Source organism: Oryx dammah, unplaced genomic scaffold (assembly GCF_014754425.2).
Source record: "Oryx dammah isolate SB20612 unplaced genomic scaffold, SCBI_Odam_1.1 HiC_scaffold_27, whole genome shotgun sequence".
Taxonomy (NCBI): Eukaryota; Metazoa; Chordata; class Mammalia; order Artiodactyla; family Bovidae; genus Oryx; species Oryx dammah.
Window position 1 is genome coordinate 135,003,768 of NW_024070211.1, and position 19,118 is coordinate 135,022,885.

The 19,118-nt window shown below is 38.2% G+C and overlaps 1 protein-coding gene across 1 annotated transcript in view; it reads left to right on the forward strand.

Annotated features, from left to right (window-relative positions):
* The window catches only part of TUBGCP5 (tubulin gamma complex associated protein 5), a 59,314-nt gene extending 40,481 nt beyond the window's left edge, over positions 1–18,833 (forward strand). Inside the window, exons 13-23 of the mRNA XM_040227899.1 lie at positions 999–1,267; positions 2,273–2,471; positions 3,588–3,776; positions 4,581–4,763; positions 9,337–9,421; positions 9,536–9,656; positions 10,141–10,319; positions 11,546–11,671; positions 12,474–12,562; positions 15,079–15,179; positions 16,589–18,833. Coding sequence (XP_040083833.1) covers positions 999–1,267; positions 2,273–2,471; positions 3,588–3,776; positions 4,581–4,763; positions 9,337–9,421; positions 9,536–9,656; positions 10,141–10,319; positions 11,546–11,671; positions 12,474–12,562; positions 15,079–15,179; positions 16,589–16,635 — 1,588 coding nt within the window. The 3' untranslated portion in view covers positions 16,636–18,833. The remainder of the gene's footprint in view (positions 1–998; positions 1,268–2,272; positions 2,472–3,587; positions 3,777–4,580; positions 4,764–9,336; positions 9,422–9,535; positions 9,657–10,140; positions 10,320–11,545; positions 11,672–12,473; positions 12,563–15,078; positions 15,180–16,588) is intronic.
* The last annotated feature ends 285 nt before the right edge of the window (positions 18,834–19,118 follow it).

Consider the following 19,118-nt stretch of genomic DNA (forward strand, 5'->3'; position numbering starts at 1 on the left):
ATCACCATCCACAGTGATATTGGAGCCCACAAGAAGAAAACCTGTTACAGCTTTCAGTTTTTCCCTTTCTATTTGCCATGAAATGATGAATTAGGTGATGTCAAATGGCTTCATTAATGGGAATCAAGGAGAATAAATTATGAGATAAAAAATGTGAAAATATTACCAAATATACCTCTAATATACTTATTTCTCCTAGTTAGCTACTCTTCTTTTTTTAACCTTTTTAGTATATTATTTAATAAAACAGTTACGGAGAATCTTAATCATCACGAAATCCACTTGTGATGATTCCCCTTCACTTAATTGATTTTTCTGAACAGAATCATAGAAGCTGCGATGTAGAACTGTTTGCACTCTCTTATCTCAGTCTTAAATTCTGCACTGTGTAGAAGTACGTGTTTTAATTGATGGCTATCCACTTAACTCATCAGGGAGAATAGCTTTCTTAGAGTTACAGAAAGGTAGCCCTGTTTACACAGTGATTATATCAAATGAACTGGCCTTTCTTTTATCTGAATCTTTAGTCTCTCGTAATGTCCTGCTTCTTCTATTGCACATGACGATTACTGTAAAATCAGGAATCTTAATCTCTTTAGAGGGGAATGAGTAACCCTTGTTTCATTGTTAAAACAGTCCAGCTGGGAAACTATGTGGAAAAAAAGATGTCGAAGTCTGGAGTTTACTTTCATAGGAGATAGCAAAATAGGTAATTTATTCTACCTTTAAAGAAAACCAAATTAATCAAATTTTGTTTAATTTCAGTTTAGGAAACTTTCTGCTTATTAGATTTTACCAATGCCATTCAGAATATTAATCCATTATTCTATGTTAAACTGAAGTCAGGTAAGTCCCATTTTACCTAAAGATTGCATCATTTTACTAATAGTTGATATTACTGTATTTTAGAATGTCTGGAAAACATGCATAAGTTAGAGCAGATATATTGTTTTTAAGAAAGAAAGGTTAAAGTTTAAAATTCTTTTGAATCCCTGTAGAAACAAAAATGTTCCAGTAAATCACAGAGACTTCTGGTATGCAACCTATACACTATACAGTGTATCTGAAAAGACAGAAAATGAAGAAAAGATGAGTGATAATGCTAGTGCCAGTTCTGGCAGTGATCAAGGGCTCTCCAGCAGGCAGCACACCATGGTGTCCTTCCTGAAACCCGTCCTCAAGCAGATCATAATGGCTGGCAAGTCAATGCAGCTGCTGAAGAACCTGCAGTGCACAGAGAGCACCACGTGCCAGGCCACAGCCAGAGGTACCCCCTTAGTGGTGGGGCAGCAGTTCCCTCTTCATACTTGCCATCCTGAGATACGTCATTATTTTGCACTTTGGAAGTGATCAAAGCCTTTTATTTTCATGCAAATTATCACCATGATCAAATTAATAGATCATGCTGCTCTTGGCTAAAAACAGATTGTCCTCATTGGAGCCTTTGAGCATGGTGTTTGAAAGGCAGTGATGATATGTTCCCCATGCATCTTCCTTATTCTTGTTGCTTTCGGACTGATCCTTTATAGTAATTCTCTGGCATTTCTTAATGTAGTGCAGCATTTGGCATCTGAGGACATGAACTCTGGCAGATAGGAATTTGCTGGTGAGCAGTTCAGACTTGACCATAGATTTTGAGGAAATCTTGATATACTTTTCTATATTATATAAAATTTATATTATATATGGTCTTTTTTCAGCAATGTAATTTAAGCAATATACTGAAGGTTTTATCATCTGACTAAAAAGGCTCTGAGAGCTATAGGTGTGACCTTGCTTGTTTTGTTTGTAAATCACCTTAATGCTATGTTAATTATTTTGAATTATTTTATGTCTGCTTTAATATTTTTTCAGTTTGTGGACTATTTATTTCCTTTCTTACTGAGTAATAAAACGTAAAGAACTTTACAGGGCCATTGTTGGAAGTGTTTTTCCCAGTGAATTATGACTCCGGTTAGTGTTATCATAGTGCTGTCTGGTACGGTGGCAAGTTAACTTTCCGGCATCCTGTTTGGTCTGTTACTCTGTTCAGAAAAAAACAAGTTTGTATTTTGAATGTTTGACCATGAACTTTGCAGTTGTCTAACAGAGGGTATAAAAATGTTTAGTTGTACTAAAGGTACTGTACTGTAAGGGTAACATAACAAAACAGGGATAGACCTTCACAGGCTGAAGGAAAAATACCAGGCTATATTTATATAAAGTTTACTTAATAATTCTTACAGTTCCTAATTTACTAAAACATAGTTCACCTTACACATTTTTTTTTCAGATGCAGAAAGAAAAAGTCTGTATACCCTCTTTTTGGAGTCTGTACAGTCTCGTCTTCGACACGGAGAAGACTCCACTGCACAGGCCCTTACTGAGCAGCAGGCCACCAGAGAGACCCTGATAAAGATGCAGTCCATCGCCGAGAGGCATCTTGAATTGGATGATGTTCACGATCCACTGCTGGCAATTAATTTTGCAAGGTGTGATACTTACCTGCTGGATTTTTGATGTTTAAAATGGCAGAATCTGTTTATTTCTGCCAGGTAGGGCTTTCCAGCCTTTAAAATAGAAACCTTTATTCTCTCCTTTCTGACGAATGAAATATGAGAATATATTGTGTTTACTTGTTTCAAATACATAATTTGGCATCCTTGTTATTTGTGAAAGTCCATAGCCTGTCCTGTGCCTTGAGCCCATGGGCAGCACTGCCACTCATACAGAAGAGGCTCGTAGAAGTTGTGGTCCTGGGACATGCTGAGTCAGACCCTCCCTGTGTATCTTGGCATTTTAGAAAGTGTTTTTAGGTACTTAGTCTGAGGCAATAAGTTGTTAATACCCACACAATAAATACCCTGTTTATTGTCTAGTGGCCATCATTCACTGTCTTCAGCCTAATGGCTAGAAAGGCCTCCTCTGTACTTGATCTTCTAGGGCAAAAGCAACGTGTGAAGGACTATTTCACACAAAGAATATTTTGAGGAGAAAGATTTCTATTTCTATAATAATTGGCATTTTTAAGACTAAAGATAAAAACGGGACTCTGGAGTTTTGATTAAAGAGAATTCTGTTGAATGTATAGACGAGGTGTGGTTTATTAAAAAGAATGAAATTTTTCAGTTTGCAGCAGAATAGATAGAGTTAGAGGGTATTATACTTTAGTGAAATGTCAGGGAAAGACAAATAATATATGATATCATTTATATGGGAAATCTAAAAAATACAACAAACTGATGAAATAACAAGAAACAGACTCATAAAGAACAAAATATTGGTTACAATGGAGAGCGGGGTGGGGGAGGTGCTACATAGGAGCAGGGAATTAAGAGGCACAAACTACTATGTATAACAAATAAGCTACAAAGATATAGTGTACAGCACAGGCAATATGTTGATATTTTATAATAGCTATAAATGGAATATCACCTTTAAAAATTGTGAATCACTGTGTTGTACACCTGAAACTTATATTAATAAAATATTCTAAATCAACTGTACCTCCATTGAAAGGAAAAAAGGAACTGTTTTTTGTTTTTTTTTAAGAGAGAATTCTGTTGACAGCAGCTCTTAAAAAGAAGACTCATGTTTTTATATTAAAGGTTGTATTTGGAACAGAGTGACTTTCATGAGAAGTTTGCTGGTGGAGACGTATGTGTGGATAGATCATCAGAATCTGTGACTTGCCAGACTTTTGAATTAACGCTGAGATCTTGCCTCTATCCCCATATTGACAAACAATATCTAGATTGCTGTGGAAACCTCATGCGAACTCTAAAAAAAGATTATAGGTATGAGGAATGGTTAAGTTTGGGAAGTAGTTGGTAGTTTTTTATACTTGAAAAATAGTTGAAATTATTTTTAAACCTAGATTTCAAACTAATTTTTGTTAGAGTAGGGAATGGATATTCGATGAACACTTTTCTTTTGAGAGGATCAATTAATCATCAGTGTTTTCTTAACTTTATGTGAAATTTGTTTCTGAGAATTTATCCCAAATGAACACAGAAAAAGCTTGTTACACAAAATGGCTTGTCACAATGTTTGCTATCAGAGGGAAAAACATGAAATTGCTTAATAATGGATAACTTGTATTTTAAATTATGGCATATCTATATTAAAATATGGCATATTCATCTCCATGTATGAACTTTGTAAAGTTCATGTAAATTACATTTATATAGAATTTTAAACAATGTAAAGTTTCTTAAGTTGTAAAAAAATCCAGGATGTATAAAATGGTAAGAACCCTTTTTTTTTTTTAATGCATAGATTTAAAAGACTGGGGGAAAAAATGCCCTGAATATTAACAGTGGAAATTCATCATGATTTTGGATTAACCTTTTTTGTAACACTTTAGTAAGTTCGCCAGATTTTTTCAGTTATAGGAAAATAACATATCTCTCTGATTATTAAAAGTAAGCTATATGCTGTTTTATTATTTTTGAAAGTATTTAAAATGTTTTAGTATTTCTGATTTTAGTAAATGTAGTATGTAAACCTGTTTCACTAAAAATGATGTACAAAACCTGATACTGGTCTAGAATCCTATTTTATGAGCCTGAGATCTTTCTGTGACTTTTCTCTTCTTTCAGGCTTGTTGAATACTTGCAGGCCATGAGGAATTTCTTCTTAATGGAAGGGGGAGATACCATGTATGACTTCTACACATCAATTTTTGATAAAATAAGGGAAAAGGAAACCTGGCAGAATGCGTCTTTTCTTAACGTCCAGCTCCAAGAAGCAGTAGGACAACGTTATCCTGAGGACAGTTCACGGTAAAATATGGGAGACACCTTTTCTTTTAAATGTTATAAAATAACCCATATGCCCCAAACTCTTCTATGACTTCTTTATGCTATCTTATTTTATCCTCATACCGATCCCTGTGAGTTTTATTAATGTTATTTTGCACATTAGAAAACCAAGGCAGCAGCCACTTGCCAGCTGAGTGAGAGATGTGAGATGGGAGTGTGTGGCCTCTCAGGATCTGATGGCCTTGCTCACGTGGCTGGGGTCCACGCTGGCCGCCTTCCTGCCCCATGGTTCTTCCTCTCCAGCCAGCTGTTCGAGCATTCATGGTGGTGTCACAGGGAGTTTTCTGAGAAAGTGAGAGCAGGGCCTGAACTCCAGGCCTCACAGACCCTCACTTCCACCACAGACCAAGTCAGAGTCCAGCCCAGTTAGGAGAGGAAGAGAGATTTCACCACTCTTCATGGGCAGGGTTGCCTGTTTTCAGAGTGTTGTACTGGCTTTTCCTTAGTCGGAGAGCTCACCTTCCCTCCTCCTTGTCCCTCCTCCTGCCTGCTAAACAACTTGGCCAGGGTGGTGCCAGTAAATACTTAGATGGCAGAGGCTCATCTTCCATCCTATTTGGTAGTCCTTTTTCCCATTCTGTGTCCTTACTTGGCTGCATTTCTTGGCACCCTCATTGGCCCTTGAAAAGTTATAATAATTAACATTTGTTTCATGCCACTTAGAACATTGTTTTCCCCACAGCCATGCCAGATTCTACTTCTTAGTAGTACATAAAATAATTCCTTTTATTTTTATGTGATGTATTACCTTTGATTTTTGCACAAAAGCAGAATTTTCATCAAAAACTTTGGTTAGTATAAGCAGGGTAATTGCTAGATTCTTTTCATAGTAAAAAATTAATGCCTAGTAGTCCCCAGAGGGGGCCAGGGAAAGTTAAGGTTATATTTTCCACTACCAATAGAAACTCGTGAATTTTGTTATTTTTAGAATGCTTCAATCTATTACAGTTATTCCTTTTTCTTGCTTTGACTGTCCCATTTTCACTCAAAGGGAACTCCTTCACTTGACCCTAGTAATCTTGGAGAGCATCCTTGCTTTTAGGACTGGATATCTGGGCTTGTCCTGTGCACTTCCCGCCCAGGCAGTACACCTCCCCGAGGAGCACCGGTCCCGTCTCTTCTGTGACTTTAAAGGCCCTTGCTCAGTGTCCCAGAGTGTTCATCTGTTCTGGATTATCAATACTCTGGACTTACTCAGTGGTTGGAGCTAGGAAATATGTAGAAAAAGGAAAATGAATCATATGCTCATATTGATATTTCCTATATTTATTAAAGATTACCAGATTTCACCTCTTTGATTTTCTTTTGTATCTTTCCCCTTGAGTGATTACCAACACATTAATATAAATATTTACTGGATTTATTCTATAATAAATCATAATAGTTCCAAAGTAACAGTAGCAGCAACAAAACCGCTGAGAAGTTAGAACATGCTTGTGACTTTATTCTCTTCTTTGTACTTTCAAGTCATCAGAATCCTGTCTTTCAAGGTCACTTGGACTAATTCTTCATGTGATTATAGCACTGATACAAGGTTGGGTTCATTTGTTCTATTTTTTACTTTTAGGAATTGCCTTGTTTTTGTTTTTCTTGATTTAATTGTATAAAACAGCTCTATTTTTAAAGTTAAGATCATTAATGCAAAGGCACTTCTAGTCTGGCTGCTAGTGCACTCAGTGTCAGCCACCGAACCACCAGGGAAGTCCCTAGAAAGGCTCTATTTTTTTCTGACTCCCACCAACATAGCTTTCGCCACAACCTCACTAACAGAATATGTTGTCAGACTTTCAGATTTTTGCTTGTCTGATGATGAAAAATGATGTCTCAATATAGTTTTAATTTACATTTTTCTTAGTCATCTTTCCATATGTTTATTTTTGCCTCTGTTTTAAAGTGAACTATCCATGTTTTTTAGCCACTATTTCTGTCAGTATCAAGTTATTTATTGGTCTTTATCCTCTTTGTTTTTAGAAGCTCTCTCTTTTTGTTTGGCTCTGCTGTCAGGCTTGTGGGATCTTAGTTCCCTGACCAGGGATTGAGCTCATGCCTCCTGCAATGGAATGCACAGAGTCCCAACTACGAGACCACCAGGGAGTTCTTAGTAGCTCTTTCTATAGGTTTCCCAGTTTGACATTTGTCCTTCTGTTCTGCTTATGGTGTGACAGTTTCTTATTTTGTCATGCAGTCATTTTTTAGTGTATGTATCATGTATCGTAGTGTATTTACCGTGTGTCAGTCTTTTCTCTTACTACTTTTGGACTTTGAATCATAATTAAGAAAGTTTTACTCTTTCCTAGTTACAAAGAAATTCCACCCAGGCTTTCTTTTAATGCTTTAATGGATTTTTTTTTAACATTCAGATGTTGATCCATTTAGCGTTTACTCAGCTAAAAAACATGAGAAATAGATCCAGTTTTATCTTTCCAGATGAGTAACTGGTTGCCATTGCTTATTTCTGTTTTAAAACATTTCTTTTCCCTATTTATTTGATTACCCCTTTGTCATTAAATTTTCATATGCACTCATTATATGCATTGTGTCTCCAGATTTTTCGTCCTGTTTCACTGTTCTTTTATTCACATTGCTAGTAGCATTCTGTTTTAGCAGTGAGGTTTTCTTGGCTATTCTTGCTTATTTATTTTTCCAAATGTATTTTATCATTTTGTCTAGTTCTACCCAGAAAAAATGAAAGCACAACCCTTGGTGGTATTTTTGTTGAGTTTCTCTCTCATAGATTTGACTCAAGACAGATGAGCCGTCACTTTGGGACCCTTCTCCTGTGGCTGCCATGTGTTCTAGGTGCCTGCCTGTGCCCTCAAGCTTCCTGAGTCTGAACCCATGAGTTCCCTTGGTTCCAGGCTCCCCTGCCCTGCTCACAGCTCTCCCATGTCATTGGTGCTCCACCTGCAGCTTCCCTGTGGGTCCTTTGGCCTCCACTCACCCTTGGTGTAGCTTTTTGCTCTCCTGCCTTGGGCATCTTCATTCCATGTTTATGGCTTCAGCAGCCCCTAATGACCTGCAAACTGGTGTTTTTGGCCCAGGTGACTTCACTCGAATGTTGTGTTTGCACCTTGAGCTCATCGTTTTCTGAGCCCTTTGTTTCTCCTTGATGGACACTGCTGTTCATCCCAGTGCCCAGTGAAGCTCACCTTAGATTCCTTCCTCTCTGCCAGCCTTCACACACCCCCCGTCCCTCAGTTCTGCCTCCTGGTTAATATTCCCCATCTCAGTGCTCACTCCAGTACTCCCTGCCACCTCCTAACCAGCTGTCTCAGAGTCTCTCCCTTCCATTTGGCCCTATAGGGCCACTGAGAACGTGAGTCACCCCACTACCACTCATGCTCAGGCTCCTTTGTGCCTCAGAGCAGATAGGCTGAGCTTTTCATGAGGGAGAAAACTTTTCACTGTTTGGCTCCCCACCTTGTTTCTTATACACACAAAGGTACACATGTATTATGTACTTTCTCCACCATACTCTCCATTTCAGAGATTTGGAAATTCAGAGATTTCCATTTCAGGAATATTTCTGGTTTCCTTGAGAACTATACCCTCTCCCCCAGGAGCCTTCACGTTTTTCTGTACTCCCCAGTTACTTAAGTACCTGCTCTCCCATGGGCATGGCCAGCAGTGATCTGCCCATCTGGCTTGGTGCAGCACCCTGTGTCTGCTTGGTGACAAGAGGGTGACTGAGCATTTGCTCTGGGCTTTGAGCCTCTGGAAGAGGGGGAGGGATTGATTTCTTTATCACCTTTACAGTACTTGACAAATAAGTATTCAGTAGGTGACTACTAAGTACTCAGTGGATGCACATGTGTACTAAAAAATTCTAACTAGCTTGTGACATGGAATGAATTGGCTGAACTCATAAATCATACACTGCCCTTTATATTTCTGGTTGTAAGGCCTTACAGTTAATCTTTTGTGGGCTGCATACAGGCATTGTCAGAGGTGCTTTGTAATCATGAGAGAGTCATGTCATTGCTCAGTCCACTGACAGAACTGTTCTGAGGACAAGTGCCTGGCTCAGGGACGTTTCCATGCCCTATGGTAGCTGCATTTTATTGAGAGTTACACTGAGACTTATTAGGAAAGAGTGGATAAAGCAGTCTGTGACACCTTTGCTTTAGAAGCAGACTCCATGCTTGCTCACACATTGCCTGTGTGCTCTCCAGGGTAAGGAGAACAGTGCCCCTCCCCAAGACACACACACACTCATACCACCCTCAGCAGAGGTTCTGTCTCCTGAGACTATTGCTGAACTCTGCCAGGTTTAAGCACATGGCGGGTTAACCTTCCCTGACTTCATCTTTTTTCCTAAATAGGTTTACTCTATCTCGTTTTTTTATAGTTAAACCCATTATTTTAAAATTTTGCCCCCTTTCCCTAATTCTAAAACCTGATTTCTATTCTGCAACATATGCTTAGAAAATATACTTTTATTGGAATATTTGTGTTCCTTTTATGAAATATCTTTTTGTAATATATAAATTAAATTAAAATTCTAAGTAGCTAAAACTGATATCTCTTTATCTAGTCTATCTATATCTTTTGAGAATGTTGACACAGCTAAGAAGAAACTCCCTGTTCATATCTTAGATGGTCTGACCCTGAGCTATAAGGTATGTGCTGATATCCTTTGTAATAACATTTTCTGTAAAAATTAAGTCATACAAGTAACAGGTTACTTTCTGTTCTGAGTCTAAACGGTGAATATTCTGTTTTTGTTTTCATAGGTCCCATGGCCTGTGGACATTGTTATAAGTTTGGAATGTCAAAAAATTTATAATCAGGTGTTCCTTCTCTTACTGCAAATAAAATGGGCAAAATATAGCCTGGATGTTTTATTATTTGGTGGTAAGATTTGTTTTCAGCAGATAAATTGTACTTTAATTTTAGCTCTCTTTCAGAGAGGTTGGTGGTCTTAGGTCATTTTTTATGTATACACAGGTACCAGAATGACATAAATTTATGGCATTGCATAATAGTTTTATAGATAATCAGAATTAACTTCCTTGAATCAGTACAGTTAATCTGAAATACAATAACTAAATTAGGAATTTAACCAGAAATAAAATTTTGGGGTCATATGAAAAAATTTTAATGACAAGTTATAATGGGACTTTGTTTTTACATTTTTTCATGACATTGATAATCAGAGTGATACTGCAGCTTTTATTGCTTCACCTTCCAGATAGGGAAGGTAGTGTCCCTGCTGTGCATCCAGACAAGTGCTCTTTGCAGGGCCAGTGATCACACCATCACGAGCCCTAGGGCAGTAGAGTAGGTGAGGTCTGAGCAGATGCTCTTCCCACCCATTCTCCTCTTTGTTCCTTTACAGAACTAGCTAATCCTGCTGACAAATCACAACGTAAAGAAGGACTTTTAGGTAACCCAGACACAGCTGCTCATTTTGGCCCACAGAAGGAGCCAGTAAAACTGCAGGTTCATCGTATGTTCCTCTTAAGAGTGAAGCTCATGCACTTTGTGAACAGCTTACACAACTACATCATGACCAGGGTTTGTGTCTGTCAATCCATTCAGTTCTATCACCGTATGTACATATGTTCATGGAGAATTGTAATATATTTATAAATACAAAGAAGCATGCAGAATACTTATAGGCTGTAAATGTGAAGATATCAGATACTAAAAACTTGATCATAAAATAACATGGCAGCAGGTTAAGTGTTTGCTTTTCTTTCTTTTTTTTAAACATGCCAGAGCACGTGTATCCAGAGACTGCTCTTTCTCTTGTCTAGTGACCCCTTGGAATGACACACCCAGAGCTCCTCTTTTGGAATTGCCATTAGAACTTGCCACATATTCCTTTAAATTTCACCAGTGGTAACAGGGCTATCTGTGGAAAATGGCTTCAATTTTTAGTAATTGAAGCCTAAAAAAAAGTTTGTCAGGCTAGTATGGAGTATAAGAGGGAAAATGCAGCCAGATTATGTAATTTTTTCTTAAATATAAGAAGTAACTCATAGAGTAAATAAAATTGCTTTTCTCACACATATTAAGACCAGTTCTAGAGGAAGTTCTGAAGAGAAAAATCAGATGTTTGAACAGTGGCAGTGTTATTAGAGGATAATATTCACTTGGGGTTTAAAATGGTTGCTAAAAAAATTTGTAGTCACTCTGGTAGATAGGTTCTAGCACCCACTTGTGTGTGGATGAAGTACGCCTTTGAAGCCTTTGTTTCAGGCATGGTCCACATGGCAGAGGTGCCCTCTGTTTCCTGTGCACTAGTGACCTTCAGAGGGCAACCTTACTCTCTTAATTGTTGTCTTTTTTCTCAATATTTTTTTTGAAGTTTAAATGATTCAAAGTGTTGTGCCAATCTCTGCTGTACCCCAAAGTGACTCAGTTCTACATATATATATGCCTTCTTTTTTTTAAGTCCTTAATCGTTGAGGGTAGATGGTAAGAGATTGTTTTTGTTTTGTTTTGTTTTCTACTTAAAGTACAGTTATGCTTCTTTTAAAGAAGGACCATTATGTAAGTAGTGGACTTTATTGAAACATATAAGTTCAGTTTACCTGATAACTTTTAAAGACTCAGTGCATCCTCTATACAGTTGCCTATACTTGTTCCTCTGTGCAGGAGCAGTCTGTTAGTCCAGAGTGAGGCAGTCCCTCCCTGTGCAACTGAATGTAGAAGTTGGTAAAAAAAGTTTTGTGTATTATATACAAATTCTCACAGAAAAGATATGCTGATTAAATTTGTCATCTTTCTCTTTGAAGATTCTTCACAGTACAGGGCTGGAGTTTCAACATCAAGTCGAAGAAGCCAAGGATTTAGATCAGTTGATTAAAATTCACTATAGATACTTATCAACCATCCATGATCGATGTCTGCTGAGAGAAAAGGTACATGAACTTGGCCATTGAGGCAGGAATGAAGCCAGTCAAGGGAAACTGTCTGTGTCCTTTGGAGTTTTATGCTTAGTAAGCTTCTGATATGCAGAATATTCTTTTAAGGAAGCACCAGATCCAGTGAGATTATAAATGTGTGCCATATTACCAGAAATTAGGTCTAAAAGAAACAGTTGACATTTTTATTGTGACAGTCTATACTCACTCAGCACTGTGTTTGAATTCAATTAGAAAATTTTATCTGCTATTATGGAATAGTAGTACTTTGTTTAGGAGTGTGTCCAGTTTGATGTGAATATTTGGGATTAGGTCATCATACAGCCACTGAAATGACTTGCCCCGTTCACTGGTGAATTTAAACTCCTGTCTCAGGAAATGGTAGCTTACTGGCTCTGCTGGTCAGATTGCACTGCTGATGCACCTTTACATGGGTGCAGTGGACACGGGCCCAATTCCACCTGAGTTGTGTTCAGAGCCTAGCACCCTTCCTTATACTTTGTTGTTGTTGTTGTTGTTCAGTCGTTAAGCTGTGTCTGACTCTTTCCAACCCCACAGACTGTAGCACGCCAGGCTCCTCTGTCCTCCAGTGTCTCCCAGAGTGTGCTCAAATTTGTGTCTGTTCAGTCAGTGATGCTATCTAACCATCTCGTCCTCTGCTATTCCCTTCTCCTTAGACTTGGAAGGCAGTTATTGCATTAATGAACTTTTTCTGTGACATTTAAATTAGGTAAAAGTGTTGGTGTCTGTGTTCAAACATGGTCACAAGGTTTGTGTTCTTCCATGGCTTTCTCTCCAGGTCAGCTTTGTGAAGGAAGCCATCATGAAGGTGTTGAACTTGGCTCTCATGTTTGCAGAGGGGTGGCAGGCTGGCCTGGGGGCATGGCAGTAAGTATGCAGCTTATGGAGCTCTATGCTGTGACCATTTCAGTTTTGCTTTTAGCTGGCTTCATCTGGCAGTCTTGTTTTTTCATCATGACAACATATCACATACACTTATAATTATGGAAAGAATTAAAAATTGTCTAGTCTACAGAATAGACAGCATCAAAAATCATGCAGTTAATTTCTGGCTGGTGAAACAGTAAGAAAAATCTGAAGTCTTGATTAGCAGAAGCAAATATCTTTAAATTACATTCATGTTGTATAGCAGTATTAGTTGCTCAGTTGTGTCTGACTCTTTGCGACCCCATAGGCTGGAGCCCGCCAGGCTCTTCTGTCCATGGGATTCTCCAGGCAAGAACACTGGAGAGGGTTGTCATTTCCTTCTCCATCCTGTTGTATAGGTTTGTTAAGTTTTTGTTACAGTTGCCTCCAGATATACCGAGAAGTGGGTGGTGGGGTGGTTGGGGGGAAGCATAACAGACCCTGGAGTCCATTACTCCACTTCAGCAGATCACAGTGACACCCAGTTTTGTTTTGTGTTTACTGCTCACTCCCACACACTCAGTTATTTTAAACCAAATTTGGGACATCATGCTAGATTGTAGTCCAAAATCATACTTTAGAGAACTCTAAAAGAATGATTGTATATTTTACTGTTAGGGTGTTTATTGTTCACACCTATCACATAGAAAGTCAGAGGACACTTGAAAACCCAGGAGCTTTCTTCCTATCCAGAGTACCGTCTTCTACAGAAAAGTGTAGCTCAACACCTTGTCCTTGTCTTGTTTATAAACTTAATGTGATGCTGCTGGTATTACTTGCCTGAAATAAAAGTGTTAAGTCTGGTTGACTAGACTGTTGAGATAAGAGTTAATAGTTTATAGTTAGTTGGTATTAGTAAGGAACTGAAAGTTCATTATAGCACTAATCTAAAATCCTAGTTATGACCAACCTGGACAGCATATTAAAAAGCAGAGACATTCCTTTGCCAACAAAAGTCTGCCTAGTCAAGGCTATGGTTTTCCGAGTAGTCATGTATGAATGTGAGAGTTGGACTATAAAGAAAGCTGAGCACCAAAGAATTGATGCTTTTGAACTGTGGTGTTGGAGAAGACTCGTGAGAGTCCCTTGGACTGCAAGGAGATCCAACCAGTCCAAGGGACTCTTACTCCAATTCTAAGGGAAATCAGTCCTGAATATCCATTGGAAGGACTGAAGTTGAAGCTGAAATTCCAATACTTTGGGCAACCTGATGTGAAGACTTGACTCATTTGAAAAGACTCTGATGCTGGGAAAGACAGGGCAGGAGGAGAAGGGGACGACAGAGGATGAGATGGTTGGATGGCATCACCTACTCAGTGGACATGGGGTTGGGTGGACTCCAGGGGTTGGTGATGGACAGGGAGGCCTGGTGTGCTGCAGTTCATGGGGTCACGAAGAGTCGGACATGACTGAGTGACTGAACTGAACTGAAAATCCTAACCTATAGGGCTTTATCAAAGTGCTTTCAATGAAGAAACTCTGATGGTAGGTGAAATCCCTAATTGCAGGGGTGAAAATAGGAGTCTTACTTGCTTTATTGTTGCTGTTTCCAGTGTGTGAAGCAGGCTTCTCCCTCCATGTCACTGTCAGATGGAGGAGAAGGTAATAATACTGCTGTGCACACATGGCTAAAATAGAACTGTTTCTTCAACAAGTAAATTGTAAGAAAAAAACAGGACATGAGGACGACTTAAGCATATTAACTATCACAGTTTGTGGAAATTAATTGATCCTGAGTCACATTTAAAGCAAAAAAGTGAAAAAATTTTAAAGATCGGTATAATTTGAACAGTATTATTTCATGATATTTTTTAAATCATTAAGAATTTTTATACATGTGGTATTGTAGCTATGGATTTAAAGGAGTCTTTGTGTTTAGTGTGATACTGAAATACTTACGACTGAAATGCTGTGACGTCAACTTTGCTTCTGAAGATGTGGGGCTGGGTGTATCACTACTGAGGGGTGACTGCTAAAGCTGGATGTGGGTGTTTGCTATTGCCTATATTAACAAGTTTTTAGTAATTTTTAAACATAAAATTTTTATATCTTTAGTGTACTATTTATTTCAAAAGAAGGTGTGCTTTTGAAAAGTAAAAATATAAAATTATACAGTAGAAAAGGGAGGGACTTCCGTGGGAGTCCAGTGGTTAAAACTCCACTACAGGGACCCAGGTTCAATCCTGTGTCAGGGAACTAAGATCTCCTAAGCCATGTGGCCAAAAAAGGGGACTATCCCCAGTGACCCTCACTCTGGAACTCGGCAGCATGCTGAAGCAGCAGTTTTGTGTCCTAATGACACTGTCCTTCAGACTCTTTGAAAGTTTGGCAGATTTTATATTTTATTTTAGAATCTTTAGACTTAGGAATCTAAATAAATTAAGCTGAAGCACATTTGTAATTACTCCAAAGGTATTTTATAGCCTGCTTAGTAACTCCTTATACACTTACTTAAATTGAAATTTACTCTTTCCTAGGATGGAATCTATAGAGAAAATGGAGTCTGATTTTAAAAACTGCCATATGTTCCTTGTAACCATTTTAAACAAAGCTGTCTGTAGAGGATCCTTTCCCCATTGTGAGTATTACGTTAAAATATTGCTTTTATATTTTCCGGTAACTCAGTCTGTTACTGTTTTGTTACTGATCTCATGAAATTTAGAATTTTTCACTTCTTCAAACCTGGAAAGCCCTCAGCAGTTGGTTCCCAAGTAAGTGGGGTGAGTGAATCAGATGTAAAATATTGAGACTGAAGATACTGCTTTCTAATATATCATGTGTAACACCAATAGATTTCTAAAACCATAAGTAAAGCAGATGGCAAAATAGGTTTCAGTCACATTTCACTATCATGCATAGCTTTTGTAACTATTCCTTTCAAAAAATAGGCTTGGAGGTTGGTTTGCTTTGTTTTTGTTTGTTTGTTTTTTTAAGCAATTTTAAAACTCCCAAGGCTGCCTCTTACACAAAGAAATGCAAGCCTGACAGTTCAAAACAGCATGAAGCAAACAGAGGTCTGTGTGGCATGTCACAGGGAGAAAAGAGCTGTGTGTTTATAGACACAAAGCTTTTTTGGAAAAAGTATGCTGGGCTAATTTTTTCCTATTTCTGTATATTCAGATTGTGATATGCTCATTAAGAGTAGGTAAACATTTTTAAAAACACTATTAGAGTTACAGGACAGAACACTGGGAATAAACAAAAACATATCATCAAAAAGTTATTAATGCAAGGACATCTAAGTAAATTAAGTTTTGGTGTGAGATGAGCCTTTCAGTGCTAACCTGCTATACCCACAGAGCAGGTAGGTGGGGCAGTGACTGACTAGAGGCACATAGACTTTGCCAGAATAGAGAAACCCATTGTTGGTGTAGCAGACTGGAATCCTAGATGCCCCCACAGAGGGCCAGTCTTCCCCACTCCCAGCTTACCCTATAAGTAGTGATGTGGAAGCTGAGGGCCAGCAGGGCTGGAAGACAATTCTAATCTCACAGATCCCTAATTTCCTGTGTTGAGTTGACTCTTCTACAATGAAGAGGCTTTCATCTGTTATGCAGGTATATAGAAACTAATGTTGTAAACCCCTACTGACACCTCTCAGCCTCCCCCATTTACACCCTTAACCCCAAAAAAGTACTGTGTTAAAAATGTGTTGAAACAGATTCCATTCATAGCTTAGAACATGGTGTTTTGTTATGAAGTGAGTCCAGGTTTTATGATATTTCAAAAAATGTGATTTGTTTAGTATAAAACCCAGATTTTGTTTGTTTGTTTTCAAAACTAAAATGTTATGAAATAGAAGTAAATCATAGTTTCTCAATTTGCGTTTAATAAATGAAGATTATTGTCTTTAGTATATGTTAAAGATAATTGGTATTTTCATTAAAAATAGAAAATATCTAATACTTTTTTGGACATTGGTTAAAGCTTATTCAGCCATTGTCATTTAAATCTTATCTTGTTAACCTATTTTTATTCTTCCTACAGTGGAATCTCTAGCACTATCACTCATGGCTGGGATGGAACAAAGTTAAATATCTTCTGTATAGTAAATACCTCAGATTTAATCTTTATACATATACATTTCCACCATATGGAGCTAAGAAATGGGACTCTTATTTTGGTTTATTTTTAAACTGTTGTCTACTGTCTAAACAAGTGGGTTTTATGTGTATTCTCTTGGGATTATTGGTTGGTATATCGAGTTATGTGTATAAAGCTTTATCAATGCAAAGTGAATACAGTCTGTTTACACTTATTTCCTACTGTAAGCAATAGCTTTATGGTATTGGTACCTTTAAATGTAAAATATATCATTTTTGAAAATGTAGTTAATATTAAAAATACAGCACTTTATTCCCCTTTTGTTTAGTCACAGAAGTTTTTCATAGTTTTACATACTATCTTCCCTAAAGATTGTCACAGATTTGGCGGTCTGAAAAATGTATTTTTATATGCTTGGAAAGTTTCAAGATAGAAAACAGCTTCAGCCTATGTCAACAAATGTAAAAGTCAGCTGTGATACAAAATCCTGTTATATAGCTTTCGTGAGCTAACCATAATTGATTAAAACTATATTTACTGTTCAGTGTTCCCACATTTTCTTTGCACAGTTGTATTTCTCTAGCAGTTATGACTCAGCACTATATTTACTACTTATTTTTTGAAAACAGCTATTTTTTGGGCTCCAAAATCACTGCAGATGGTGATTGCAGCCATGAAATTAAAAGAGGCTTACTCCTTGGAAGGAAAGTTATGACCAACCTAGATAGCATATTCAAAAGCAGAGTCATTACTTTGCCAACAAAGGTCCATCTAGTCAAGGCTGTGGTTTTTCCACCAGTCATGTATGGATGTGAGAGCTGGACTGTGAAGAAAGCTGAGCACCAAAGAATTGATGCTTTTGAACTGTGGTGTTGGAGAAGACTCTTGAGAGTCCCTTGGACTGCAAGGAGATCCAAACAGTCCATTCTAAAGGAGATCAGTCCTGGGTGTTCTTTGGAAGGACTGATGCTGAAGCTGAAACTCCAATACTTTGGCCACCTCATGGAAAGAGTTGACTCACTGGAAAAGACTCTGATGGTGGGGGTGGGGGCAGGAAGAGAAGGGGACGACAGAGGATGAGATGGCTGGATGGCATCACTAACTCAATGGACATGCGTTTGAGTAAACTCCAGGAGTTGGTGATGGACGGGGGGCCTGGTGTGCTGCAGTTCATGGGGTCACAAAGAGTCGGACATGACTGAGCTACTGAACTGAACTGAAGTCCAAATAGCCTCCGAGCTGAGCATCAGGGGCCCCTATCCTATACACAATTTCAATCATTTTACAGCATGCAGGTGGCAAAGTCAGCTAACCAGACCTCCTGGAAACCAGCCCAGGCTCAGACTTTACTCTGAAGTCTTGGAAACAGTTTGCTGAGGAGGCCTTCAAATGCCACCAATGAATAAGTTATTACTTTCAAGTCTCAAGAAAAGACTGCAGTATAGCCTAACAATTGTAAAATGTGACAAGTATTTCTGAATCTGATCCTACAAGTAAAAACTGTGGAAACTGATAGAACCACATGCCCATGTAAAGCAGTTATGATGGAGTCAAGGTCCAAACAATGATGGCCTGGCTGTTTTGGTAAAGTTCTTTATGCATAGCAAAAATCATATCAAACATACCAAAACATATCTTCTTTCATAAACTGACTTATTTATTGTCTGTGTCACTAAACCTGGAATAGAAGATACATTTATTTATAGGATACTTAGGAAATGTTTTCACTTTAAAAGAGTATTTAGAATTTTTTGTTGCCACAGACTGGTTTTATACTATATTTGTTCTTTTCTCATGATTTTAGAGTTTCCAAGGAAAGATTAGCAAAGTTTAAATTGAGGGAAGGATAGACTTTACAAACTGTCACCAATTTCTTTGGGAAGTAGCCTCCAAAGTACAGAGTACCCAGTGAAAAGGGAAAGGGAGATGGACTGGCCAGATAGAAAAGCTACCCCAGCTGGTTGTCCCATGTTGGGCTGAGATGATTGGCTTCTGTTCCCCATCTCCATCAGTCATTTGTTGTGTGACCCTAGGGCAAGCGTGATCTCTGCAGCTGAGGCTACCCAAGGAGCAACACCGAAGCTGTCTGCTGGAAGTGCATCAGTGCATCAGCTACACTCATCTGGTGATTCTTGAGTTGTGTGGGAAAGTTAATGCTTTGATGTACATTAAACTACCTTCTCCTATATGTGGAATTTGATGGCCTCTCTTTTAATTTTTCTGCTGATTCTGTTTGGACCTTTAATCTTACACTTTTCCAGTTGAGCATGTTAGGAGCTTGGAAGTCATTATTCATCTTCTGCAGGAACCAGAACCAGAACCAGGCTGAGGGAACTTAAATTATAATTGATAAATCACTAGAGACTCAATGTGGATGAAACTCTTAGTTAAAGACTCCAGGGGACCTAGATATAAGGGATGAGGCACACTTTTGTGAGTTTTAAGACCGCTGCTAGTTTCTCACAGTGAAGAT